The sequence below is a fragment of the Carya illinoinensis genome, chromosome 9, assembly GCF_018687715.1.
Source record: "Carya illinoinensis cultivar Pawnee chromosome 9, C.illinoinensisPawnee_v1, whole genome shotgun sequence".
Lineage (NCBI taxonomy): Eukaryota > Viridiplantae > Streptophyta > Magnoliopsida > Fagales > Juglandaceae > Carya > Carya illinoinensis.
Genome location: NC_056760.1, coordinates 5,145,973 through 5,162,681, shown reverse-complemented (window position 1 = coordinate 5,162,681; position 16,709 = coordinate 5,145,973). Strand labels below are relative to the sequence as shown.

At 37.0% G+C, this 16,709-nt stretch overlaps 2 protein-coding genes across 2 annotated transcripts; both read left to right on the top strand.

The window, feature by feature from the left end:
* Positions 1-594: 594 nt before the first annotated feature.
* On the top strand, positions 595-8,420 carry LOC122276323 (CDPK-related kinase 7-like). The gene is made up of 11 exons (XM_043085947.1): positions 595-1,818; positions 2,861-2,991; positions 3,645-3,686; positions 3,811-3,919; positions 4,785-4,863; positions 4,943-5,239; positions 6,023-6,135; positions 7,154-7,261; positions 7,340-7,402; positions 7,518-7,685; positions 7,838-8,420. Exons 1-11 carry the CDS (start codon positions 1,336-1,338, stop codon positions 7,973-7,975), a joined length of 1,731 nt encoding a protein of 576 aa, XP_042941881.1. The 5' UTR covers positions 595-1,335; the 3' UTR covers positions 7,976-8,420.
* A 924-nt stretch (positions 8,421-9,344) lies between these two features.
* On the top strand, positions 9,345-13,858 carry LOC122276324. The gene is made up of 6 exons (XM_043085948.1): positions 9,345-9,788; positions 10,423-10,515; positions 10,771-11,004; positions 11,873-11,975; positions 12,799-13,028; positions 13,413-13,858. The coding sequence occupies exons 1-6, from the start codon at positions 9,457-9,459 to the stop codon at positions 13,633-13,635; spliced, it is 1,215 nt and encodes a 404-aa protein (XP_042941882.1). The 5' UTR covers positions 9,345-9,456; the 3' UTR covers positions 13,636-13,858.
* Positions 13,859-16,709: the final 2,851 nt, after the last annotated feature.

Sequence of the window (16,709 nt, the reverse complement as noted above, 5' to 3'; positions counted from 1 at the left end):
ATTAGGAATAAAGCTATACTTAATGCTTGTCAATGACATCTGACTCTTTATTTAGGAACAAGAAAGTAGCTGCACCTACTTTCGAGCAAAAGCCCACAGAAATGAATGGCATCTTACCCTACCAATTAAGGGTACATGATGGGTACATCTCAGGGTAGATTTCCATGAGATCTGCTGAACTTTTTACTACTTTATGCTGTCTTATTTCGCAAAAGAAAACTAAAATCTGGATTTAGGTAAGATACTAAGTTGATTATTTAAACCCAATTTGAAGCTTTTTAAGTCCTGCAGAGAACAGATATGCTACTTTTAAGTACCTTGCAAATTGTGAAGGCTTGAAAAGCTCTGGTTCAAGATGGGTACCTCCAATTACAGGGTCTATTATTACTGTTCAATTATTATTGAAGTTAAAGAGGTAAGAGATGATTGGGTTTTCCTAGAAAAGACTCCCCGTGTAGGAAACCGAAAAAGAAAAAGAAATTAATGATAAAACAATTAAAAAGGCAGAGCCTTTCAAAGCCCAACGAAAGCTGGTCAAAGCTCAAATAAACACACACGCAGACAATGGTAGCTCAATCGGTTTAACTTCTTACAATGTTCACAAATAATGGAAATGCAAATGCATCTATCCTTTGCTCTTAGTTTTTTGGGATCAATAACGACAGGCTGGAAGGATCCAAACCAAACCCCACTTCCATGGTTCCATTATTATTAGAGAAGAACGGACTCTTCAGTCTCTAATAAAGTTTCATATTTTCCGCACAAACAGAACCGGTAGCAAGAAAGAAAAGCTTACATAAAGTGAGAAAAAGGAGGCTTGGGGTTTCTTTTCTTTTCTTCTTTCCTTGCAGCCTCTGCCAAGCATCTTTGTTCACTTTTTTCCCCTTCCTTTTCCAACGTTCTCTCTCATTCTTTCCCTCTTGGAGAAGTTTTACTGGGTTTTCTGCCATCATTTCCTCTGTTTTAGCTAGAACTTACTTCTTGTTGAGGTGAGTCTTTATTGGCTTTCCTCTCCGGCATTGCACTGTTTATTTAAGAAGAAAAAAAAAGTTAATTTGCCTTTCTTATTAATTTTCCTTCCTGAAATTACCTTTTGTCCTCAGGAATTTGATTTTCTGGAAATTCAGCTGCTGAACCTTTCTAGGTCTTATGATCATATCCAGTAGTTTCAATATAAGTTTGAGCTTCAAATTCCTGAATTTTAGTTTCCCATACCTTCGCTTCTATCGGTCTAAACTTCATTACTTTCTACTGTTCATTTCGTGGTCGCAAACGTTGAAGTTTTGTTGATTGCTTGGCAATTCTCTTTCTCTATTTTATTGGTTTTCGGATTCCATGGGACTCTGTCATGGAAAACCCATTGACCACCCAGAAACCAAACCCGAGAAACCGATAATTCCTGGCGAGAACGAGCCGGTACCTCATTCCAAGACTGGCAAGCCCTCAAATTTCCCATTCTACAGCCCAAGTCCCCTGCCAAGTCTCTTCAGGAACTCCCCCGCCATTTCGAGTGTTAGTTCGACTCCTTTGCGCATTTTCAAGCGTCCATTTCCGCCTCCTTCTCCGGCAAAGCACATTCGGGCATTGCTAGCCCGAAGGCACGGCTCGGTTAAGCCGAATGAGGCCTCAATCCCGGAAGGAAGTGAGTGTGAGATTGCGTTGGATAAGAATTTCGGATTCTCGAAACAGTTTGTAGCTCATTATGAGCTTGGAGAAGAGGTGGGGCGCGGGCATTTCGGTTATACTTGCTCGGCCAAGGCTAAGAAAGGGAGCTTGAAGGGGCAGGATGTGGCTGTCAAGGTTATCCCGAAATCAAAGGTTTGGTTTCTATTTCTTTGTTCTTGTTTGACCTTTCTTTGTGACTCTGTTCATTTGTTTAAATAGTTATGTTATATGAATGTCATTATAGAACTCCTCTTGCTTTTGTGTTGCACTGTTGCTTATGTTTATCTGCAGAAGAAGTTTGTTGTGGATTGTTTGAAATTAATATCCCATTGGGAACTTGGGACCTTTTTAGTTCTTTACTCATTCAAAATGGCTTCTTTAGGTTGTTTTTGTTGTTCCGGTGAAATTACAGGGGAACCTTGTTACTGATTGGAAGCAAATCTCGGGATTGCTGGGAGAGTATAGAATGCAATATCAAGTTATCAACCGCTATTTATATATTATCTTTAAGGGGGTTATTGTTTACTCCCAAGCTGTATGTTGCGTACATGGTACTGGTTGCGTTCATAATATATTTTTCTCTTTTTCATAGCGACAAGACCATTTATGTGTACATTTTTATGTATTCTTCATTTGAAAGTAATCTGCTATTGAGACAAATATGGAGTTCAATGATCTATGATTGTTGAAGACCATTGGATACATTGTTTGTTTCGAATAAGCATAATGAAAAGTTGTCTTTTACTGTTGTGAAATCACCACTTGTCCCAAAAGCGTATGCTGATTGGAAGAGATAGATTTAATTATTTGTATTATATCCTTACCACTCCCCTCATGTGTGGGCCAGACTCCCCCTCAATAGGTGGGCCTAATGTGTGGAATATTTAATTAAATGGGGTCTAGTATAGAGTCAAGGTTCAAATTTAGGACATTTGCTCTAATACCCTGTGAAATCACCAATTGTTCCAAAAGCTTAAACTAATGGAAAGAGGTAGATTAATTATTTGAATTATATTCGTAAAAACTGTTATACAAAATCATTGTATTTTGATATTTTAGCTTATATTACCGCACAAAAATAATATGAAATTTTCTCTAGGGTTGGTAAGATCACTTTTATTGGTCCTCTTGGCTATGGACTGGGGAAACAAATGAATAACTGTTACATCTCATGAAAATGGTGATGTTTTGGCAGATGACCACAGCAATTGCCATAGAGGATGTACGAAGAGAAGTGAAGATACTACGGGCACTAACGGGACATGAGAATCTAGTGCAATTCTATGATGCCTATGAAGATGAAGACAATGTTTATGTAGTTATGGAGTAAGTTTAGGTTGCATCAAATTTTCTTATAATTTTGTTACAATGCCTTTCATGGCCTGATGAAATGAAATGATTGATAGTTCCATATGATTGCCATATTAGTGCTTGAAAGAATTTATTTTATTTTTCTCTATCCAAAGTTGATGCCAAATTGGTACTTGTGACAACTGTGCATAGATGTAAATGCCAGTAAATAATTCATACTTCCTAGTGTGCCTTCTGGTAATCCACCAAACTATTGGGATATGATGCCAATTTTAGCATGTTGTGTGCGCTGATAAACTTATTTAGCATGGCTGAGTCATCAATACAATCGGCTTACAGATGATTTCGATGAAAATAGTGATGCACTGTTGCACCGGTGGAATATTCTGATACTTTAGAGGTTTGACTTTTCTGTTGTGTGATATTAACCAGATAAATCAAGATTTCTGGGGATGCATGTTTATTTTATTTTTTATCAGTGTGCATGCTCATTAGCTTTTTCTCCTTTCACTTTTCCTGCTGTACATTTGCTGGATATCATTTACTCCCAAGTAACGATTTCAATTCAATAATTATTTTTAATTTTTAAATTGGTCTTGATGAAAGCTACAATTGAGCTTTGAAAATTTTTAAGGTTATCATCTTCTTTTATGTGTTATGTTTTGCAGATTGTGCACAGGAGGTGAGCTGTTAGATAGGATACTTTCAAGGTACCCATAGTCAACAAGCTTTTTATTATTATTTTTTCATTTATACATGAAGAAGGAAAAGGCATGCCATCTCTGCCTGGTTTTTGAAAATTTGACCAGCTAATTTTCCATTTGTGTTCACTAGGGGTGGAAAATACTCAGAAGAAGATGCAAAGGCAGTTATGGTTCAGATTTTAAGTGTAGTTGCCTACTGTCACCTCCAAGGTGTGGTCCACCGAGACCTCAAGCCAGAGGTAATTTATCAAAAAGTTTATTGAGGAATATTCTTTTGGAAATTCGGCGCCAAAACTTCCTGATAAATTTACTCTGGGAGTTATTTGGAGAGAGAGTTCTCATTTTGGGAGTGTTCTCCACAACATATGCTTTAACTTCTTTCTTTCATTTTTAGTGACACTGGGTGATATAACACTGAACAATTTCTTCGATTGCATTATAGCTTTTGGACGTTTCATTTATTTTTATGGTGGCTTTCATTTAGTGTATCAAAGTAAGAACTGGATGTGTGCCAATTATAGTGTTTTCATCAATTGGGAAAAATATCTGGTTAATCTTTTGGCCAATATCTATATTTGTTGCTGGGAGAAGGGCCCTTTCAAGAAGGCTGGTTTAGAATCTTTCGGAGGAAATAGTATGAAGTTGTGAAATGACCTAAGAGAATGGTTCTTGCTTAAGCACTTCTGTGCATTTGTTTTAGTTTTCTTCAAAATTTCTTCGATCTGAATGGTGTGGAATAGAATAATGTTTCTGTGAGACAACGTGAAAGATTTGGGAAATGGGAAACATATGACACTACACATACTTCGTGAATAAACTAAGTAATGATGCGAAAGTTGGGGAACTACCAGCAGTGGTATTTGGCATGGTAATGATTTAAGAACTTTTAAATTGGCGGAAGAAGTAGCTTTTAATGATTTCCCTTCAAAATTTCTGGCATGTCCCTTTTTGCTGTATCAATGACTTGACCAACTAATTTGCATGGGTCTGCAAACTATTTATTACTGATATAACGATGCATTAGAGGAGTATTTTTCCACATAATATACTTATTCTCCCATTATTGTGCATGCACTTTTCTGAATGTGTTTCTTTCTACTTCAGAATTTTCTTTTTGTTACTAAGGATGAAAATTCTCCACTCAAAGCCATTGATTTTGGACTCTCCGACTATGTAAAGCCAGGTCAGGACTACTACCTGAGATTTATCTCTGATTATTTTTAAAAGGCGAGTTGTGGTTCGATAATCAGAAGTTTCTGCAGATGAGAGGTTGAACGATATCGTAGGAAGTGCTTATTATGTGGCTCCTGAAGTTCTACATAGATCATATGGAACAGAAGCTGACATGTGGAGTATTGGTGTAATTGCTTATATTCTTTTGTGTGGAAGTCGTCCCTTTTGGGCCCGGACAGAATCCGGCATTTTCCGAGCTGTCCTCAAGGCGGATCCAAGCTTTGATGAAGTCCCTTGGCCTTCTTTGTCCTATGATGCAATAGACTTTGTGAAGAGGTTGTTGAACAAGGATTATCGTAAAAGATTAACGGCTGCTCAGGCTCTAAGTAAGTTACTAAAAGCTATCTAATCTGTTACCATGACTTGCTTATCTATCAAGGAATTATATAGCGTTGGAATTACGCACATACATTTACTCTGTGTAAACAAGCTAAATGGGAGGGGTGTAAGGATAAAAACACACATGTTAGAATGGTTGAGCCACTTCCATCCTCTCATAAAATATAAAGATTCCCAGGGTTGCCTATGTTAAGAGGAGTGGCTGCTTGTAACTTCAGTGGTGAATAGCAATAATCTACAGGCTACCTTATTATGATAGGGACGGAAACTGAATGTTTTTATACATAATTTTCTTCTAATGGTTTTTTGTTGAATCTTATGCTCTTCATTTCTTCTAAGTAGGTTCTAGTATGGAACTTTGATAAGCTCCAGTCTAATGCTTTCTGTCCGTCATGAGGTTAACAATCGTCACAGTGAATTTCTACTGGGTTTTATTCTAACATAATGAAAAAAGTAGTCTAATAGTTGTTATTTGAGATTATCATGTTTGCACAAGTCTTGTTTGGGGAAAGAATGAATATGAGATGCATTTGTTTATGAGTGCTGGGTTCTATCACTGGTATATGAAAAATAAAACCATATCGAAAGCCGCCTTCATGTTTTCCCTTTCAAGTTTCTCCCTAGTGAAAAAATGGTAATAAGAGACATGGGAAGCAGTTATCTTGAGCCTACTTCTTTCACATTCATCCGTTTCTAGCGTTTAGGTGAAGATACTCTTATTCCATGGTATTGTTTAAATGTTCTATTGGTCATCGCAAATTTTTGTCTAGGTCATCCATGGCTGGTCAATCACCCCAATATAAAGATACCATTGGATATGATAGTGTACAAGCTTGTTAAAGCTTATGTATGCTCATCTTCTCTGCGCAAATCAGCTTTGGCGGTATGTATCCTATATAGTTTATGTTTTTCCCCCTTTTTTTCCTTTATCCTATTTTTCTGCATTGTATATCTTAAATTTGCCCGTGGACAATTATTTGAAATCTAGTAATGTAGTGGTTTCAATTTTTAGAGTGTGATTAGCATGCTTTACAGTTCTCTGTTTGGTCAAAAGCTTACAAGTGAAGCCAACCTATTTGGAATAGGTACAAAAAAGAAGACTTAAAGTACTGGTATGTTTTGGCTGATTAAAATGAATGTACGAGACTATAAAGTTATGCTAAAACTATTGAAATTAAAGGTTTTGTACATCTAATTTAAACCTACCTCGTTAACTATATGGTAGGTTGGGGTTAGTCCATCTTGGAAACCCTGTTTTGCCAACCTGATTACACTTGGGTTTGACAGCATCTCAGATTTTGGTCTACTGCCAAAACTACCCAACCAGCAACTCTCAAATCAGTTAAAGAATCCCAAACTTCATTTGATAGTTTCAGGACTGGCCTAGAGTGAGCCTGCCAACCTGTTTATTTATAAGCTTGAAGCTTCTAAGACTCTTCAAAATAGAAACGCAAATATTATTTAGACCTTACAAATTTATTACAATGTTGGACCGACCACCTAAAATATTGCTTTGTTATTCAAACACGTTACTAATGAATAGGCCTAACAAATTTATTACAATGTTGCGCATACAATGTTGGACAGGACGTCCTAAAATACAACTCAATAATCCAAACATGTTACTTTTTTGTGCAAGACAGGCCACGCCCTGCCCTTCTTTCAGGAAAAGTAAAAGAAATACAGCCCAAAAGATAATGAAAAAAAAAAAAGAAAATTTCTTGCACAGAGAATTGAGTAGACTTCATATGGAGTTTGTAATTAGATTACCTACTTACACCCCTGGAGCAACGAGTAGAGATAGTACTGCCTGCTAAGTTGGCTTAATATTTGTATAACATCCTCGATTTGAATATCAGATACTTGGGCAGTAAATTTGTGAAGTTTTGCCTTTGTGACAGGCCCTTGCAAAGACATTAACTGGAGCTCAGCTAACTCATTTGCGGGAACAATTTACGCTGTTAGGCCCAAACAAAAGTGGATTTATCTCTATTCAGAACTTTAAGATGGTCAGCACCTTTTCTGATCTTATATTTTCGTTTTTTAAAGTTCCACTGGATGCATTATGATATGGGTGGACTTAGCAGGGTGTCATAAAGAACTCCACCGACGCAATGAAGGATTCACGAGCCCTAGATTTCGCCAACATGGTAATGCGGCCAGATGCATAATTCTATATGTTATAGCTGAGTTCTTATTAAAGAAATCAGCATAAAAGAACATAATTACAAGAGTGGAAGCTGATTGTACTATTTTATGTTGCAGGTCGGTTCTATTCAGTACAGAAAATTGGACTTCGAAGAATTTTGTGCAGCTGCCATAAGTGTGCATCAGCTGGAAGGAATGGAGTGCTGGGAACAACATGCAAGGCTTGCATATGAACTGTTCGAGAAGGACGGGAATAGACCAATTATGATAGAGGAACTTGCCTCTGTACTCTCTCTCTCTCTCTCAACAGCAACTCTACCCCCGTTTCCATTTGGACTTTTTTCAACTTCTCAGCTACTATCTAACTTATAAAAAGTAAGAAACATATTTTCCTTCCTATGGATTGCAGTACTAACTTTGTCCAACTATTTTCCCAGGAACTTGGACTTAGCCCATCAGTACCAGTTCACGTGGTTCTCCAGGACTGGATAAGACACTCAGATGGGAAGCTTAGTTTCTTGGGGTTTGTCAGACTTCTCCATGGGGCTTCTACCCGCACATTTCAGAAGGCTTGAATTCGTTACCAGACTACACAAGGAACTTTTATCATCCATCTCACTCTTGTTGACCTGAAATGTCGGGAAGAAACTATCTACAATTCAAGAGCTGTCCTATACGAGCCAGTGTTGTCTTGGTCGAGTTGGGAGAATGCTGCAAACGATGAAGCATATATAGCAGCTGTTGCATTTGGAGCTGGTGAAACCATAGGCAGCAATGCATGTTCTCAAATCATTTATTTTCCAACTCATATAAGGCTCTTTTTTCGTATTTCTAAATATGATTGGTGCTGTTGAAATCTAGAGAAGTTGTACAGATGAGGGTAGATTAAAGAATGTAAGTAGGATTAGCAGACTGAAGTTTTTTTTTTTTTTTTTTTTTCTCCCTTGCCTTCAATGTTTATCTGCCTTGTACCAGCTGCACTCAGTTTCCTAATAAATTATTCCTGTGATTCACTTGCAACTTTTAGACTAATCATTGCCATTTTTCATGCTTCCTTCCTTCACAGCAATTGAAGTGCTTAAAAGAAAATGAATCTAAGATTATCCTACTACAATAATTATTTGTGTGGTGCCAGCGTGCCGCCTAGTATTGACTTTTCAGTCGGACGTGTCGATTAGTACAAATTTTTCTTTTTGTTTTTTCTTTTTTTTTTTATACTTTTTTAACATATTTAAATATTTTTAAAAAATAAAAAAATATATCAATATGTTGAAAGTTACTTCTTTAATTATTAAATAAAAAAAATAAAAAAAAATTAAATACATGAGCGACTAAAATAAGGGCAAATTTAATAGGCATAATAGTATTTTCCTAATTATTTTACATATATATAAAAACAGTAACACACATAGGCGATGCTCTTATATATGTTCCGTATACTCTGGATTTGCCTTGAAAAGACCCTCATTTTGCAATAAAATCTTGTCTTGTAAATTTAAAGATTTTTAGTTTGCACTTCACAATATTGACATGGTGAGATTTCTTTGTAAAAAATAATAATAATAATAATAATAATAATTTTTTATTTTTATAAATTAAAGACCATCTTACATCATGCTAGTGATATGTACCTTATTAATAAATAAAAAGAATTGAGTAAAATTAAAAGAAGAGAAGAAGATTATGGTAGGGTTTTTAGACGTAGCATCTTATCCAAAAGTTACTGGTTAGATTTTAGTCTTAATTTAGACACAGATCAGACCTCACTGCACAAGTCCGTCATTGTGTTTCGACATTAGTGGTCCCACGTGGTTTAGGAGCTTAAGGATTTCTTCTGTTACTAATCTGAGTTTTTTGAAATTTAGTATATAATTAGAATATCAGCGACATTAGTCTTTGAAAAGGAGAAAAAAATTAAAGAATGTCGGCCACGTCAGGATGACCCATATGCCGATCTGGCAAAATCTGAATGAAGAGAGCACTGAACTAAAAAGCTTTTAAGCTTCTCAGTTCATTTACTTCCCACTTCACACTTCCTTGTCCCTCTGCAACTTCCATGGCATTCCACAGAGTCCCGAAGCCCAAACCAAAACCGAGATCCAGACTACTGTTTTTCCCCCTCGCCATTGCCGCCATTGCACTCTTGTTCCTCCTTTCTTCCCTCATTTCCACAAATGGGTACTCTCTGTCTTCCTCTGGAACCCGGGAAATCGTTCTCAAACCCAAGAACTGGAACCCGCAAAAAATAATCCGCACGGGACACGAGAAATACTTGTACTGGGGTAACAGAATTGACTGCCCTGGAAAGCATTGCGACTCCTGTGAGGGTCTGGGTCACCAGGAGTCCAGCCTCAGGTGTGCCCTTGAGGAAGCCATGTTTCTCCAGAGGTATATATATATATACACACGAGTCTTTGGGTTCTTTGGTTTGCCTTTGTTTTGTGTTTTGTTGCTTGGGTTGGAGCTTATGGTCTCTTTGGTTGCTGAGTAAGTGTAAGAAAAAGATGCGCTAACAAGCACAATCGGTATGAGGGAAAACAGAATTTTCGTCAGTTATGATGGTCAGTGGAATTCACAGAAACATGTGTTTCAGAATCCAAAGAGATGATCAAAACTAGTTATCCTTTGTAATTTGGTTCGGCTCAAGGTGTTTTGAATAGGTTTTAAAATGACTCGAATGTGTTTGTCTGTCGCATGCAAATGAATCGATTTTACCGTCCATATTGAATTTCATAAGACTTTTTCTTTCTTGGTTTTCCAAAATTTGGGGTCCATTTTATTTGAGTCCATAAGATTTTCTTGCTTGGAGTTTGATAGTTGAAGTATTCTATAAAGGGCATCATACATTACGGTAGTTCTCATTCTGTTTTGTTTGCTACGAATTTTGAGTTCCTATGCTATGTAATACTTCTTGAACTGATTCATTTCCTCTGGAATTCGTACTCACGTAACATTTATTTTGTACTGATATAGTAACTCTATTCGATGTTGCCTAGTCTTTCACTACTCTCTCTTCGTGCAGAACTCTTGTCATGCCTTCTAGGATGTGTATCAATCCATTACATAACAAGAAAGGAATTCTGCATCATTCTGATAATGCAAGTTTAGAGGACAGGTGAGTTCATTGAGGCTTTCCTTGTTGGTCTGTCCCAGAAGAAGATGAGTTGTTATTGAAATGTTAATTCTTGCTTTCTTTTCAAAGTTATTATTTACTTGGTCTGCTCTAAATTTTGAATGTGCCAGGAAGATAACTTCTACTTTAGGTTTTACACTTGCAGTTTGAATTTATTTCCTATTAATGTATATGTTAATTTTCAATCACGAAAGTAGAGTGTTTTACAATCTGAACTCCCATCCTTTGATTTGGTAGGTGGGCTGCAAGCTCATGTGCCATGGACTCTTTGTACGATATGGATCTCATATCTGATACTGTACCTGTAATTTTAGACAATTCAGAACTGTGGTATCAGATCCTCTCTACAAGTATGAAGCTGGGAGCAAGGGAAATTGCCCACGTGGAAGGAGTCAGTCGTGTTGCTCTTAACGAGAACAATCTGTACTCAAATCTCGTGCTCATAAACCGAACTGCAAGCCCCCTTTCATGGTAAGTTGGTTTTTTCTGCCCCTTTCTTTTTTTGTTTTTGTTTATCTTACTCCTTCTTTCTTTGCTGGGATTTCTTTTCCTGTTCTTTCCAAGTATCGGTGCAAGTACTTGAACTTGCTGGGTCACCCCTTCTCTGCACCCCACCCCGGCCGCACATGCGAGGGGTGGGTTTTCCAACCCTGCACCCCACCTCCGGGAGGCAGGGGTGGAGCAACCCGCCCCAGTGCTGGGGGGCAGGGGCGGACATCCCATTCGCCCCGCCCCCGGCACACTTCTAGGATATCAATACCCCATTGGGTCTAAAAAATATTTTTGGGTCTAAAAATATTTGGACCCAAATTATTATATAATTTAAATTATAAATTAAAATTTATATATATAACAATAATTTAAAAACTAATAACATAAAACTATGTTATCAGATTTTAAATTTTGTTAGACTTGTTCAAAAGAGTGTTAGACTTGTGAGCAAGAGTGTGCAATGAATTGGCATAGGAGGCCAACCATATAAAAACCCGCTAGGGAGCTAGATGTGGTGCCGCCACCCACACTTGGCGGATGGGCCCGCCCCGCCCATGCGGAGGCAGGGCAGACGGGGGTGGGTTAGCGGGGTACGGGGGCCCGCTGCCCACCCCTACACTTGACCAATAATTTACTTGAAGAAAAGTTGATTGAAATAACCATTGAGTAAGAAGAGATAGGGTTTGATTTCTTTTATGCAATTCAATATCGTTACTGGTGAGAGTTTTGAAAAATCACTGTCTTGTTTAACTAGATTTCATATATACTCTCAATTCCTTGCAAATCAATGTGGATCAGTTAGGAATTATATTAAGGATATGAGTTTCTGATAATGACTGCTCTTCAGGTTTATGGAGTGCAAGGACCGAAATAACCGAAGTGCTATAATGTTACCATATTCTTTTCTCCCCTCAATGGCGGCAAAGAAATTAAGAGATGTAGCTGACAAGGTCTGAATTATCTGACATCCTGTTAAGGTTTCATTTTGTGCACTTCTTTTTCTTTTGTTTGCTACTTAGGAAAATGGTTTTTGCGACATTACTTGGTATAGTTTTCAAGATGTTGTTTTCTTTCTTACTTTTATATTTCATACCTGTGGGCTGTGGGTACCACTGAACATGAATATGTCTGTTCTCTATGGTTTCATTGTTCCTTGGTTTTGGATAGAATGAATTCTTCTTCATTAAAAAAGAAGAAGAAGATACAATAATTATGCAGTTTAGAACTGGATGAGATTTAACCCAATTTGAACCCCGTCTCTATCCCTTAATTGGCACTCAAACTTTTGATTGTGGAAGTCTTAACACTGTTCTAAAGTGATTGTAGATATTTCTGAAGATTCTAGACTCTATACTTTTGGCAATATATATCTCTCCATCCAGTACATGCTTCTGAGCGTAATTCGGGCTATTTGATAATGTTGATCTCTATCTTCAATATGAAGTGTTGGAACTTGGAACAGAAACGATGAATTTTTTACCATGGTATTGCTCAATATGTGTCTATCCGTGCCTTTTTACTGCATATTACTTGATTCACAGTTCTTGACAATTATCATGGAAATATGTCATAAACCCAGCAATGATGGAGCTTGATAAGAATGCGCTGGGAATTTAAGATTCCTCTTGCAGCCAGTCAGTAGTTACGACATAAAAAAGTCGCATACCCTTGGTACATTTTTGGAATTATTGTTCTCTAAATGTGGGCTATAATCTGCATCAAATCTTCAGTGAGAAAATTTTGATCAATCTCTAACCAAATTCATGTCCACAGGTTAAGGCAGTCCTTGGTGATTATGATGCCATCCATGTTCGTCGTGGCGATAAGATGAAGACGAGGAAGGACAAATTCGGGGTTGAGAGGACCCTGCATCCCCATCTGGATAGGGATACACGTCCTGAATTTATCCTCCGAAGGATCGAAAAGTGGGTTCCACCTGGACGAACTATTTTCATTGCTTCAAATGAGAGGACACCTGGATTTTTTTCACTTCTCTCTGTCAGGTAACCCCCCATCCCCCCTGGCTCTACTCCCAAGAAAATTAAGGTCTCAATGAGTTTTAACTGCAGGGTGTATATTTTGTCTAAAACATTAATCCAAACATTTCTGTGTTAGTATGTGAGAGCTACCTGGCAGTCCATCTGGAACTGGAAGGATCTAGCATAATGGTGCAGTGAAACTAGATGACACTGTCGGCTAACTTGATAAGGGTTTTCCTTTTATAGGATGAAACATTCTAGGGGGGTTTTGGCATGCTCTTACTGTTCACTGTTAGTCAGAAATTGCATTTTGTGGTACTTTTTGGCTCACAATCAGGTGTCTTTGGGGAGTAATTTGTCATGTGAAGACCTGCTGACCTTGATTTGTGGTGATATCCATGTTTGCAGGTACAAGTTGGCATACTCATCAAATTATAGTCAGATTCTGGATCCCTTGATTGAGAACAACTACCAGTTGTTCATGATTGAGAGGCTTATCATGATGGGTGCAAAAACATTCATTAAAACATTCAAGCTAGATGAAACAGATCTCTACCTTACAGATGATCCTAAGAAGAACAACAAGATGTGGCAAATACCTGTCTATACCATGGATGAAGAGGGAAGCTGACACGGCTTGCACAAGTGTTTATCTGTTTCATCCATAACTCATCTCATTCTTCCCACTCATTCCCTTATTTAGGTAGATACTTAAGTTGCATATCAGACAGCTTCATATAGAAAAATCAAGATAATGGGAGGAAATGAGAAGCTGACCGCTTAGATTTGATGTTGTAAATTGCGATCCTAGTTATATACAAGCCCAATCGATATGCCTCCTTTTTATTTTTTTATTTTTTATTTTTGGTTTCCCTTCTGCAGAGATATGTGCCTTTCCAAGTCTTGATACAGCAAAATGTTAATCTCAGCACTCTGTGAGACGTTTTGCTCGAAAATTGACTTGGTGATGATGTGCGGAAAGGCCTCGAATCTATAAGCCCAGTTCATACCTTGTCATTATTGGTCATGGCCCATTAAGATGTTGGCCGCTGGCCCAAATTAGCCCATGGAACTTGGACCAATTTCAGGACCTCGAGCTAAAAATAAAAAATAAAAAATGACAACATTGAGGGCAAAATGCAAATCACTCACGGTATTTTTAAAGATTATAAAAGGATTGATGAGCATAAAGCTTTTTATTTGCTTGGATGATTGGCAATGGTTTCACGGGCATCAAGGTTATAAAATCCCACGTTTGTAGGGGGTACAGATTCCTTGCCCGCATTCCTGGCCTCTGGGACAAAATTCTTTGCCATGTTTCCCGCACGGTTTTATTCTCTCGTGGATGAGAGAGAGAGAGAGAGAGAGAGAGAGAGAGAGAGTAGATCTCATCCCCCTTAGGGTCTTCTGAAGTTAACTTTTTGTTTGAGATTCTCATCAAAATTTTCATGTGTAGTTCTTTTTTTATATTTTTTACATATTTTATTGATATAATTAGTTGGATATTTTTTTTTAAATATAAAATAAATATCAAGTTCTGTTATATTATTGGTGCGTTAAGAATAGGTAAAAATAATTGTACTTAACATAATTATTCGGATATATATGGTAGAAGAGAGAGAGTCTTGCAACACTTGATACTATTTATGTATGTCTCACGTGCAATATTATGTAGTTTTTGTTACAGAAAAACTTGGGGTCATATGGGTGTTAAAAGGTATTTTCGTACTAGTCAATAATAAGATGCCACGTAAACACTTCAGGAAGACTAATTTTAAAACTGCATACACCCGATTAGTCTTTTCATTTCCAGCTTTCCCCCTCCTCTGTTTCATTTCCTGGGTCTTCTCTCCACCCATTCTCTCCACCCGATTAGTATTTTCACACCAGCCAATGATAGGTCGCAAGCTTTTCTCTTGTTCGTAATAGCAAGACTTTTGATCATTAGTTAATCGGCCTCACGACACCTCTCAACATTGCCATCGGACCCATCAAATTTGTCTCCTAAACAACACTTGGAAAGGGACATGGCATTGTGCCGCTGTCAAAACGACGTAGTAATATTTTGTAGCTTTTGTGCCATACATGATAACTTTCAACAAAGTTGGACACTTCCCCCACCACTCACTCACTCTCTTCCTATCCTACGTATATTGGGAATTATGACATCGCCTGGATTAAAAAATAAAAACAGAATACTTTCCATCATTTCCATTGTTTAGAACAAAGAGTTATTATATTATAAAATGGATGTGTATGACACATTATTTATATTATTTAAATAATAATATTTAATTTTATAAATAAAATTGCCTCAATTGCAAAAAAATATAAATGTTGCGTCATGTATAATCATTGTTTCCTATCTGATAACTTTAATTTAGGACAATGTTTCTGTATAAGTTACATACTATCTATGATAATATCTTTTATCAATTGGATTTCTTTGAAATTTCGGCCATCATTTTTAATTTAATAATGTGATTTTTCTCATATTAATATTTACCACTTTTAGAGTCAAAATGTTTACCAACTTAGTATTTATAATATTGCAAAATTCTGCGAGAATTTTTTTAAGGCTAATACGTTTGTCCAACCAAGAAGGAAGAGAGAATCTAAAATAGCAAACGGGCAATTTTTTTTTTTAAAAAAAAAAAAACCATAAAAAGCTCTCTCTCTTTCTTCCCAAAACTTCACCCATCTCTTAAACCTCCTCCTATCTCCTTCTAAAGGGGTTGGAGCGTCAACTCTTCTTTCCCTCTTACTCTTTGATCCTTCTAGGAGCAGTCCAATGGATGGGTCGACTACTACTTTTTGGCCACTTACGACCGTCGCGTGCCATGCCACAGTTCTTAGCTTTTGATCCTTCAATTTTTAGAAGAATATCGTCTAAATGAGTAACATGTGAGTCTCAACCACAACCTAAGCCTTGTATGATTAGGTCGTGTGTGAGATCCACACACCACTTTAAGTTTTTTGCCACCATGCGTAGCAGTAGTGGGATCAATCGCTTCAGATCTACATTTTGCCACCATGCATGGCAGTAGTGAGATCAATTGACTTGGATCTTGCATATCCAACCAACATTTTATTTCCAATAATAGAGCGTAATTGGTAATCCTTATGCGCCTACACAGTTATTACGATTGTTTACCAGCTTATCATATACTATTTTTTTATGTTTTTGCTTCTCCCAACCAATGATCGTGAGAAAGATAAAGTGAAAGTTTCTTTCAACCAAATCGGACCAACAAAGTATAACATAGAATAATCTCCTGTAGCTTTTGGTTGTAGTATTACAATTTGATTTTTTAACTGCAATAAAACCGTTTCAAGCAACTTCTCCTCATGAAAAATAGGTGAAAGCCAAGTCATTGACCTAAATTCCTCATTTTTTTTCCTTACGTTGTATTAGTTAGTTTGTAATCATTGTTAGGATTTTCCACCCATTCAACTCTTATACGTTGTTTAAAGTTGCATTTAAATATTAAGGTGATTTCAAATGATTTAGAGTGATCTCAATTGATTTATGAATATTAGTATTTATGGATCTTATTAAAATATGTTTGAATATAAATAAGTCGATATATATATATTTGAATGTGAAATAAATTGAGATGAGTTTAAACTTTTTAAAAGAAGTTGAAAAAATAGCGAGTCTCATCAATGATTAATATGAAATGAATCGAGATGATTTGCACGTCC